The following is a 12,175-nucleotide window of genomic DNA, read 5'->3' on the forward strand; positions in this document are numbered from 1 at the left end:
ACACCATTTGACCCAGCTATCCCACTCCTTGGCCTATACCCAAAGGACTTAAAATCAGCATACTACAGAGATACAACCACATCAATGTTCATTGCTGCTCAATTCACCATAGCCAGATTGTGGAACCAACCTAGATGCCCTTCAGTTGATGAATGGATAAAGAAACTGTGGCATATTTATACAATGGAATATTACTCCGCAATAAAGAATGATAAAATTATGGCATTTGTAGGCAAATGGTCGAAATTGGAGAATATCATGCTAAGTGAGATAAGCCAATCTCAAAAAACTAAAGGACGAATGATCTCGCTGATAAGCGGATGAGGACATATAATGGGGGGTGGGAGGGGCTAGCATTAGGTTTAGGGTTAGGTTTAGAGTTAGGCTAAGGAGAGCGGTAAGAATGAAGGAAAGAAGGACTGTGTAGAGGGAAAAGAGGGGTGGGAGGGGTGGGGGGGAGGGGAAAAATAAAATAAACATCATTACCCAAAAAAAAAAAAAAAGACCATATTGAGGTGATAGAAATATGCCTAATTTCAACTTTTTCATAATTTCCCATAATTTCAAGATCACAAATATGTTACTTTTATAATAATCAGTTAATAAAAATTAAAATTTACAAAAAAATAAATATATATATAGGGGGAAAAAACTTAAGAGAAATTGATTCAGACCACTTCCCATTCCACATACAGCAGGTAGATCAGCAGGATTTGTTGGGGTCAGGGGTCAATGCATTTCTCCTATTTGTCTCTGGCCCTTCTGCTGATCCTCAAAATCTGCCCCGTGTTTTCACCTTCTGCATCTTATGTCCCTTTTCTGAATAGCATTGCTCCTCTCAATATCAACCTGTCCCCAAAGTCCTCAGAGAGCCCCCATTCAAGTCTACGTGGAACAACCTTTACTGAAATTCAAGGTGACAGAGAAGTATTCTACTTCACAGCAGCAAGACAGGCATTCTAATGTGAATGCTCCATATCCCAGTTTTTTAGTTTACTTGGGCTGCAGTCTCTCCACCCTTTTCATGTTTTCTGATGCTTTTTCTCCCCATTGGCCAAACCCTCCCTTTACCCTAACAAGCTGGCACCAGCCCCCAAATTCCCATTCCTTTCCCTTTGTATCTCTCTTCGTAGGTAAACACGCCTATGAAGGAATGTCTCCAAAAACAAATGCATATTCAAGTCAGTCCTCAAGGAAATTAGTCCTCCTTTTAGCACACAGAAGAGGAATATTTTCTCAAAATGGGGTCAAGAATGGGAATCTTGCATATGTTGTCTGAATCTATTTAGCTGCCTCCAAATTTTGGCAGATCTTTCTGGGAAGCAAAGAAGAGAATTAAAAACTTACACAAGGCCTCTGTATACATAATTCCTTATTTGTCAAACAACTAAGTGCATCTTTTTAAATACCATCCTTTTTATTTAGACTTTAGGAGGACATGTGGTGAGCCGGCCTAATTTTTCTGACCTAAATCCCATTTTAGCAGCAGGAAATGCTACCATCAATCTGGTATCTAAAGGTAAGAGGCCAAACTTCAGGTACTCAACTTTACACTTAACCACTGCCTGTTATGCAACTTTGGCTGTAAATTCTTAGCTGGGGACCCAAGAATATTTAACTTAGCTTCATAAGGTTATGTGTACATTGCCTCAAACCTAAGGATGAGACTGTGATCAGCTGATCTGCTCTCCAGAGGTTCTATATCTTGTAAATTGGATACTTTATTGTACCTGACAATTTTTTAAAAAATATTTGACCAAGGTATGAGCAGTTGAAATTACAGTATCAAAGTAGTTGAAGAAAAATATTAATGGGCGATCTCTCCATAGTTTTAAAAGCTTAGGGCATATTTCATTCCAGAGTTTCATAAAGATGGCAATTTTTCTTATAAGAATTTCATTTTAAACTAAATGAAGTTTGTGGAATGTTTTGCTCATTACTTCTCCCCTTATTCAGACACTTTGAACTTTCAGGAAAGAAAAGGATTTAAATTTTAGGAAATAAAAACAAATTATTCATAGGGCTACTGGTATATAAGAGTTTTCTCTGATTAAAATGTGACTCAAGAGAATATGATAAATTTAAGGAAAAGTTTGTGTGTGTGTGTGTGTACCCATATATGTAAACAATGAAAGAGAAGGTTGATATATCAGGAATTTCGTCTCTGCCCAAAGTTCTACCTCTAGTACTTTGAAAAGGTCATTTAACCTCTCTGGACCCTAATTTTACCATTTGTGAAATATATACATTGTGGTAGATCATTTCCAAATAACTTTAAAGTTTCTTAAAGACAAAATTTGTGAGTGGTGTAGAAATGTGCTGTAAGAACCAGAAAAGACTCCTCAGCTTATCAGTTCCATCCCTATCCTTATGCAGACTAGGGCCCCAAAACTTCTGTTACTTGCCTCAGTGAGCCAGGTTGGGAGCTGGAACTAGACCCCTCTGTTCTGGCTCCCAGCCTACATGCTGTCTTTCCTACAGGTCCATCACATCTGCCACTTGCTGTGTATTCTCCAGTGAAAAAGTCCATCCTAATCAAGGCCATTTTCCTTAACAGAAGGAGAAAGGCAAATTCCATTAAATGGCCCTTTCCTTGAGAGAGCACCAGAGGCCAACCTGAAATCAGAAGAGATCGTGTTGTCCATTTCCATCCCCTACTCTACACAGGTGAGGGCTCCTGGAACCGCTGCCCAGCCCCACTGAAGCCCTGCTGGCCCTGGGTAGAGAAACTGAGCCGCGAACAGGCTTTCAGGGGGAATGGTCCCCCTATTCAGAACCAGCTGCTTCAGGGAGACTTTGGGTCTCTCACAGGGATGGGAGGGGGCAAATTCCCAAATGGCCATTTGATTTTCTTTCATATTATGACTTTCATGGATCCTGGGCATTTTTTTCTTAATGGGCTCCCTTCCTCCATAAATATATATATATATATATATATATAAGATTGTGTTTGTGTAAAGGTGAATATAATCCTGGCTGTATTCAGTACTCTATACACATTATTATTATTATATTAATTTCTTTCTTTTGATTTAAAAGAAATTAAGAATAAAACATTTCTATGGGCTCCTGAGAGTATCCTGGGCCCTATTTCTAGGTCTAAAGGGTACATCTGCCCTACAAAAGCAGAGTCTTTCATTTGAATAGAATTTTTGATTTCAGATGAGAAATCTCTCAGCCAAGATTGAGTACCTAGTCAACATCAGCTAGGGGAAACTTCTAACAAACTGAAAGTTTATTATTACAAAGGTATTTCAAAATCAATCAACATTTATTAACCAAATTGTTTAAATAAAATTGTCTTAAGCATCTACTACTCCGTATCACAGCAAGGTGTTCAATCTGGAAGATACTACAAGAGTGAAAAGTCATGGGGTCCTGTCCTCAGAGTCTCTAATCTAACAGGAGGGGCTTGAAAGGTAGGGTGGGGAGGGGGAGACCAATTGCCTGGGACAGGAAATGACAAACAACTGGAGTAGTTCTTGTAGGGGGAGAGCTGGTGACAGAGAGACTTGTCCTGGAGTTGTGCAAAGGGAGGGAAGGCAGTCGGGTCAGCATAAAAGATGATAGACCTGAATCCATGGGACAGCCAATCCGGAGAGGAGAAACACATGGAGCTGGGCGGCAGGGAGCAGGGCAGCTGGAGCAGCCTGCAAGCCGAGGCGGGGAAGGAGGCTGGGCTCCATCACCAAGCATCTCAATTGCTACAAGGACTTACCTGTGTTAGCAGGTGGCCACATTTGAAGGCTTAAAGCAAAGTAAAATTTAGATAAAAGAGATATTTTAAGAATATTGATCCAATAGAAAGAATGAGCATAAATTGGTTGGGGGAAGACGGAGGGTTGAATGAGCATGGAGGAGGCCAAGGCAGTAATTCAGGTGGGAAATGGTAATGAGCATAGTGACAGCAGGAATGGAAAATACCACAGTAGAGTAAATACGACCCATGTGTCTCAAACTCTTTTCTACGGCCAGGGTACCAAACATTACTAATCCTGCAGAGTTCCAGGTGGCAGGACTTAATCTCTCCCCCACCCCACAAAGATGCTGGCCACAAGAGGCTGCCCCACCTCAGCCACTAAAAATGAGATTTGACCTAGAATGGCAGTTGTAGACCTAGAAAGAACTTTGGAGACCATGTGTTCCTGTGGTTTTCAGCTTTTTTTTTTTTTTTTTTTTTTTTTTTTAAGTAGGAACTCTTTTTATTTAAATGAAATTTGGAGAGAATGCAAAGCTAAAACAGATACAACTGAAATGTGGTCGTGGGTCTGAGAGGCACCTCCTCCCCCCTCATCCCAACAGCAGCCCCCAGTCACCATCTGACCCAACCCAATTTCTCATCTTAAAGAAAATTAGGATGCAAACAGTGTAAGTCACTTGCCTAAGCCACAGGTGGCAATTCAGAATTGAAAGAAATAGAGCCCAGAGGATAAGCAGAGATTCTGGAGCCAGACAGCTCGGGAACCCCAGCTCTGCCACTATGGAGTCACCTTGTGCAAGTGACTTACACTCTGCCTCCTCACCAGTATATTGAAAATATTACAATATTACTACAAATGGAGTACATGGGACAGTACTCACGTAGTCAAATTGTCATTGTCACTAACAGTGCCTATGAGAGAGCGCAGATCACTTACAGGATGGTTTTCATTATGAGTCATCACCCACACTGTCACCGTGCAGCAGAACAGTGGCGATAAGCCGTAAGTTTTTGGAGCATTTCTCTATCTCCAGTGGCACTTTGTGTCGGGACTGCAGCTGGCCCAACGTCAAGAGAATGCCTTTGCCATTGTCAATGCTGGGATGAGCATGAAATTTGAAGACAACACAAACACGATCCAGGACCTCCAGATGTTCTTCGGAAGCATAGGCCCCACTGTGGTGTCTGCAAGCCAAACCTGCAGACAGCTTGTTGGGAGGTAAGTCATTGCACGTCTGGGACGTGGAATTTGGGCCATTCTGTTTTTAATGTTTTAATAAAAATTGTACTCGGGAATTTTTTTCCTCATTTTAAGCATGTGGACATCCTCCAAAAAAATTAAGCACTGCAGAAATGGATACAGAAAATACAAGCCACCCAAAAGCAAGCCTTGAGATGAAACTATTCTTTTATTGCAAGTTGCTCTAGTAAAGTTTATGCACAAATCACATGGTTTGAGAAGGCGATACCTCTTAGTAACTAACCTGTAAAATAAGTAAATATCTCCAATACTGGGACTTAAGACATCTGAAAATATCTTACTCCACTTAAAGAAGATGAAATATTTTTTTTAAAAATGTCAAATTATCTTTTTTCTGTCATTCTCATGACTTCTAGCATTTGGAAAGTAAGTTCTTCCAACTTGCACTTTTACAACAAATGTAACCCATCACACTCCTTGTCAAAAACTAAAATTTAATGCCAGGTTTTTCAGATATGAAAATAAATCCATGCTTCCAAAACAATTCTGTACAAACTTTCATTTGTGAAATATTTCCAACTATCTTCAATAATTTGGTCATTTACCATGTTTGTTTGGTGTTCTGTGCCGGACCCTGGTCTAGTACAGATAGAGCAGAGGAAAAGACAGACAGGGTTCCAGGTCTCAGGACTTTGATTTAGTAGTGCTTTTGTTGTTTTGTTTACCTTTTATTTTTCACTTGAGCTATTTAAGCCAAATCAATATTCCTAACTCATTTAGTTAAAAACAATAATGAAGGAGAATTCAGTAAGGAAAATTTAGGAGTGCCTGCATCAGGTGCTTAAAAAAGCTAATGAATTATTTTGAGAATATTTTGTTCAGACTTCAAAGATGACTACAGGTACCTGGTGTTATAGCTCCATAGTGGAGCACTTGCCTAGTACACATGAGCTCAGATTCAATCCCCAGTACCTACATACACACACACACACACACACACACACACACTCACAAATGGTTACTCCATCTTTCCTTGCCCTATCAGTTTAGTATCTATCTGTCTTAGTATACTTTCTATTGCTATAACAAAATACCTGAAACTGGATAATTTATAAAGGAAAGGTAATTTATAAAGGAAGGGGTTTATAAAGGAAAGGTGGTTTATGGTTTTGGAAGCTGGAAGTCCAAGAGCATATCACCCACAAAGGCTTCTTTCCATTCCAACTTACAGCAGAAAGTTGAAGAGCAAGCAAGCAGGTGTTTGCAGAAGAGAGGACACAGGGGCAAACTTACCTTTTATCAACCTACTGTCACAGTAACTAATCCAGTCCCTTGACTGCATTAATTCCTCTTAAAGATTTAATCACCTCTTAAAGGAGAATGGAGGAACGTTGGATTGTGTAGAGGGAAATGAGGAGTGGGGAGGGGGCTGGGGGAAGGAAAGATAATGGAATGAGACAGACATCATTATCCTATGTACATGTATGAGCACACACTGTGACTACTTTGTGTACAACCAGAGAAATGAAAGTTGTACCCCATTTGTGTACAATTAAAAAAAAGTAAAGTTTCTTGTAAGACAAAAAAAAAAAAAAAGGGAATTCATCTTCCTACACCACCATAATGGCAACCAAATCTCACCATGAGTTCCAGAGATGATAAATCAGAGCACCGTCTTTGCCCCTTCTGTGAAATGTTTGCGTTCTTGCTGGTAGACAGTGGGATGACGAGATGCTGAGTGACGCATGCCGCTGGGTCCTGGACGAGATCCACATTCCCCCAGCAGCTGAGGGTGGCATGGTGGAATACCGGCGCACCCTCATCATCAGCTTACTCTTCAAATTCTACCTCAAAGTGCGGCAAGGGCTGAACAAAATGGTAAGTGATTTCTCTGGGTCTCTGGGTCCCTTGTTATCCTGAGCATGGGTCTTCAAAGGAAGACCTTCTCCTGCCCGGTTTTAATAATAGACTGAGCGCACCTGGCGTGGCACCCTCCGTGTGGTGCTTCCCAGCCTCCAGCCCTGCCTCTGGGCCCTGTTGGTTCCTCCCCCGTCGCCCCTCCTGCATCCCCAACACCTGAAGGAGTCAGCCTTGTTATACTCCATTTGCCCTATGATGTGAGTGACCAGTGCTAAAATGTGATAAGAAGTTGACCAACAATGGTAAAAAGCCTTCAGTGGGTAAATTATACCTTTTCCTTATTTAAAAAAGAAATTGTATAAAATAATACTTAAATACTTGGAAAATGTGAGTTAATGTAATCTTAGCTACTTGGGAAGCTAAGACAGGAGGATCACAAGTTCAAGGCCAGTCTGGGCAACTTGGCAAGACCCACTTACAAAATTAAAAAATAAAAATAAAAAAAGGTCTGAGAATGTAGCTCACTGGTAGATCACCAGTGGATTTAATCCCCAGTGCTGCAAAGGAAGGAAGGAAGGAGGGAAGGAAGGAAGAAGGGAGGGAAGGAAGGAAGGAAGGAGGGAGGGAGAGAAGGAAGGAAGGAAGGGAGTAAATCTAAAAGGAGGAAAAAAATAATTCATGACCCTCATCACCCTTATTTGACCGCTATTAATATTTTAGTGCACATCCTTCTAAACCCTTCTTTATGTGTATATGTGTGTATGTATTAACAACTCTTCAATAGAGTTTGCTTGCTTATTTTGCTTAGTAATATGAACATCTTTCAATGTCATTAAACATTTTTCAATGGCGTCATGACAGAATGATTCATGATGTGTTTATGGATGGCTATGCCATTATTTGATCCATTCCTTATTTTTAGACTTTTAAGTTGCTTCAAATTTTCTGTTAACTATTTTTTTTCTTACCCAGTCTAGTTTAAAATGGTCTACACAGCAGTGTTTCCTATGCTAAATATTATTGATCTATCTTGTTATTATATATATTATACACTATTATATATTCTATTATGTATTATATAGTATATTCTGTATACAAATATATACTATAATTTATTAAATGTTTTATTTTTATCTATTATTCATTATTATGTATTCTCTTGTATATTGCACATTATTATATATTCTAGCACTATAGAAGAATTCAAAATATATAGAAGCAAAAATTTTAAAAATCGACTGTAATCCAATAATCTATTACCACTATTAATATTTTGGAATATACACTTTGATCTTTTCAATTTTTTTTTTTTTACTAAATTGGAAGCATACATAAATTTTTGTAGCCCTTTTTTTTCGCTTAACTATATATTCCCTGATGCATATTTCTTCAGTGTCAATAAAAACACTTCTACAAAACCATTTTTCATGATTGCAGAATATTGCATCTGAATGTGCCATGATTTGTTGAGTCACTTCCCTATTGTTAGATATTTAGTTTAATTCCATTTTCTTCACTATCATAAATAATCTAAAATTAAACATCCTTATAAATTAAGCACTGCTCATTCTTCAGTTGCTTCCCGGAGATTCACGCTGAGAACATTGGCCTAGATTTGAAAGCACAGCCTTCATTTAGAAGTGCACATATTTGCACTCATTCAACTTGTCCAGCCTGACAGTTGGCACACGCCTGTAAAACCAGCAACTCGGGAGCTGAGGCAGGAGGATTGCAAGTTCAAAGCCAGACTCAGCAACTTAGTGATACCTTGTCTCAATAGTTAAAAAATAATAATAATTAAACTAAAATTAGGAAAAAAAAAAAAGAGAGAGAGATTGACCTTCTCAAGAAGGAAAGTCTTGGCTCCTGGAAACATCCTTACTTTTCTGTGTGCACAAGTGAATGCAGTAGTTATTCTTCAAACAAAGGCCACAAGCTTAGAGAACTCTGTTTCTCCTAACAGAGTTGCAATCTAAGATCTTGGAGAATACATTGGATAACCCCATTTTTACATGTTTTTCCATGTTAGTTGCTCAGATTGCAAAATTAAATGTGAAATAATCTTTGCAGGATCCCCAGAAGTTTCCCGATATCCCGGAAAAGTTCCAGAGTGCTCTAGAAGATTTCCCCATAGAAACACCACAAGGAATCCAGATGTTCCAGGTTAGTGGGTAGGGTTTTATTTTTTCATCTGTCTATGTATGTGTTAGGTACACATCTGCCCTTTATAAATTTATTGCTGGTAAATACAGAGTCTACAAAAGCCAGCTGATGTCACCCACACAAAACTTGCTTGGTTTAGCTACTCTGCTTTCATTCAAGACTACTCAAGGAACTCTGTTCTGAATCTCTCTTCTCCATGATTTTCAGTTTTGTTGCCTAAAATTTCCCCCTTTACTTGGTCAATGTCAGTCCATCCTTTAAAACCTGACTCAACATTTACTGCCTCTAGAAACCTTGCTTCATGACAATGACTCTGAATCTCCCAGGAACTTAGATATTTTCGTTACACCCTATCAATTGTGTGAATTATTCTTTATTGTCACATGAAATAGTCCACCATATTTTAATGTCTGTTTGTTTGTATGTTTTGATGCCTCAATGAGATTGCAGAATCCTTGAAGATAGGAATGATGTCTTCTTTTTGGGGGGGATGGGGGGTTTCTAACCAGCTATATCCCTTACCATAGTACTCATGTATCCTAATTAACCTGATCCACAGATCTGGATATTTAATTACCTATAGTTTTTGTTTGTTTCTTTGTTCACTTGTGAGTAATCCAGATAAATCAAACCAAATTTTCAGGGCATGAGAGTACATAGAGTGTAAAATAACTTGCTCTGTTCATTAACAGTGTGTGGATCCCTACCAATCCCCACAAGATCCAGTTGGTCACCCAGTTATGCACCAATCAGCCATTAAACATACGACAGGGGAAGCTGTATTTTGTGATGACATGCCCTCCCTTGACCAGGAACTCTTCCTTGCTGTAGTCACCAGCACCAGAGCTCATGCGAAGATCATGTAAGGAAACAAAAGAAGTTCCCATAAGTTACTAAAATGCATTCACAGTTTCACATTCAAATTGAGAGCCTATTGCATATTTAAGTCAACTTAGAATATTCATTTTCTTCTTCTGGATAGGAATCTCATTTTTAAGCAATCATAAAGGAAACTATGACCAAGAGTTAGAACACCTGCTAAATACTAATATTTTTCAACATAGACGATTGGTCCATGACTTAGTTATGATGTCCATTATACATTTTTTCCACTTGAGAAATCATTTATATTGTGAATTTACCCCTGCATCTTTAATATCTACCTTCATGTTTTCCCTCCTAGATCAATTGATACTTCAGAAGCCCTGTCACTTCCAGGTGTGGCTGATGTGATCACAGCAGAGGATGTTCCAGGGGATAATAACCATCATGGAGAGATTTTATATGCACAGAATGAGGTGTGTGATTTGTGTGTGGTTTATTATTCAAACCCTTTGCTGGAAAGACCAAAATGATTATCAGTTGTAGCTGTAACATCTACAGATTTACATTCACACCACAAAGACTGGAAACCAATGACCCCTCCACTTCCCTGATTCTCCACTTCTCTCTTCAATCAGGGGTCCCTCTGAGATTCTGATCAGAAGTTGTAAATCTTATCAAGGAAAGTCTCTGAATAGCCGTGAATGGCAGAGAAGCAACACAGAGCAGAGACATTGAAAGCAAGCAGACCTTCAGGTTGCGTGGATCAGAGGACCCAGTGCTGCAGGAGTGATGAGGAATAGGGTGGGGGGACAGCAGAAGGCAGATCCTAAAAGTCAGACAGTTAAGCTCTGCATCCAATTTTTGTGTCCCCTAAGTCCCAGTCAAGTCACTGGTTTACATTTTCTTCTCTTAGGTAGAAAATGATCTTCCTTTTTGACCTGAAAACCCAGCAGGTAACTGTAAGAAAGTGTGAATGGTGATTCCTTTCTGATGAGTCTAGGCTCTTAGGTAATCAACAATATGTGACTTTCCCACAGGTCATTTGCGTGGGTCAGATCATCTGCACCGTGGCTGCTGATACCTATGCTCATGCCAAAGAAGCATCTAAAAAAGTGAAGATGACTTACGAAGACACAGAACCAAGGATTATCACAATAGAGGTAGTCTGACCCCTTTGCATTTCTAGCAAGATTAGGGTGGTGTACTTTGGGCAGAATTCAGTCATGGAGTATAAAATAGTATAAGCTGGGCCCCACATATACTTTGTTCAGTGCTATCTGTGGTCCTAGAGAAAGGTTTCTATAATCAGCACCTCAAGACCGAATCCCGAGCACTTTCCCATCTAAACCCTTCTTCCCACAAGTGCTTCTGCAGGTGCTAAGGCAATGAAACGTCCTGTGCCCACTTCTCCTGAGGCCTCTCACCAAAGCCTGCCTGAGCATACAGATCAGCAACACCAGAGCAATGCCCTCGTGACCCCACAAACAAAGCTAGTCCATGGGAAAACCTAGAGCACCCAGGAACTCTTAAACATCTTAACATTTCCTGTATTCCTGGGTCCTGGGTCCCGACCACTTGTTGCTTAAGCACAAACTCTGCTTAACAAACTACTTGGATTCATAATCATACTCTGCCATTTAATAGCCTCTCAATAGCAATGAAATGAAAACCTGGCAAGTGACTTAAAACTCTTTAGACCTTGGTTTCCTCATCTGTAAAATGGGAAACTTTGTGAGGTTTAAATGAGAGAATCCAAGTAAAATACTTAGAAGAACCCCTGGAGATACCATCAATAAATGTTAGTTATCATTTTTTTTGTTGTTGTTATTAAAGAGGGCAAGGATGTGCTGTGTTGTTTTGTATCTCCAGTGCCTACAGGTGTTAAACCCATAGCTGGTGCTCAATACATGTGCATTGGGTGATGTGGGATGGAGGGATAGATGGACAGGTAGATGCCTAAGCAGGATGCAGTTTGAACATCCTCTTTGATCCTCCCATTCTTCCCAACAGTTGTCAAGTCCAAATGTTTCCAATTATCCTGTAACTACCACTTACTTCTCCTTTCTTTTCATTCCCACTTTCTCTCTGTCCTTCAGCCCCATCCTCACCACCTTATTGTCTGAATAACCACTGAAAGGGTCTCTTGTCTTCCATTTCAGCCCCTCTTCTGCCCTATTAACTTATCCGAACCCCCAAGTTCAGCAGGTCACCTTCCTACTCAGCAGGGTCTCTTACATAAGGTCTAACTCCCACACCATACTCAATTACCTTTCCAAATTCATCTCCCACTGTTTCCTCGTAGAAAACCAGTACCCCAACCAGTCTGTCCTTGTCCTCATTTTGATCCCTCACTTGATTTGAGTCTTTGACTTCAAATGATTTTGGACCCAATTCAGGTAGCCAATACAAGGCCAATCCTGAGCATT

The 12,175-nt window shown here is 39.8% G+C and overlaps 1 protein-coding gene across 1 annotated transcript in view; it reads left to right on the forward strand.

Moving 5' to 3' along the window:
* LOC124980255 (aldehyde oxidase 4) overlaps positions 1-12,175 on the forward strand; it is a 69,954-nt gene that overhangs the window by 26,934 nt on the left and 30,845 nt on the right. The window contains exons 12-19 of the mRNA XM_047545630.1: positions 1,433-1,519; positions 2,558-2,667; positions 4,735-4,919; positions 6,617-6,779; positions 8,832-8,924; positions 9,617-9,786; positions 10,108-10,222; positions 10,787-10,909. Of these exons, the coding sequence (XP_047401586.1) occupies positions 1,433-1,519; positions 2,558-2,667; positions 4,735-4,919; positions 6,617-6,779; positions 8,832-8,924; positions 9,617-9,786; positions 10,108-10,222; positions 10,787-10,909 (1,046 nt within the window). The remainder of the gene's footprint in view (positions 1-1,432; positions 1,520-2,557; positions 2,668-4,734; positions 4,920-6,616; positions 6,780-8,831; positions 8,925-9,616; positions 9,787-10,107; positions 10,223-10,786; positions 10,910-12,175) is intronic.

The sequence above is a fragment of the Sciurus carolinensis genome, chromosome 3 (assembly GCF_902686445.1).
Source record: "Sciurus carolinensis chromosome 3, mSciCar1.2, whole genome shotgun sequence".
Classification (NCBI taxonomy): domain Eukaryota; kingdom Metazoa; phylum Chordata; class Mammalia; order Rodentia; family Sciuridae; genus Sciurus; species Sciurus carolinensis.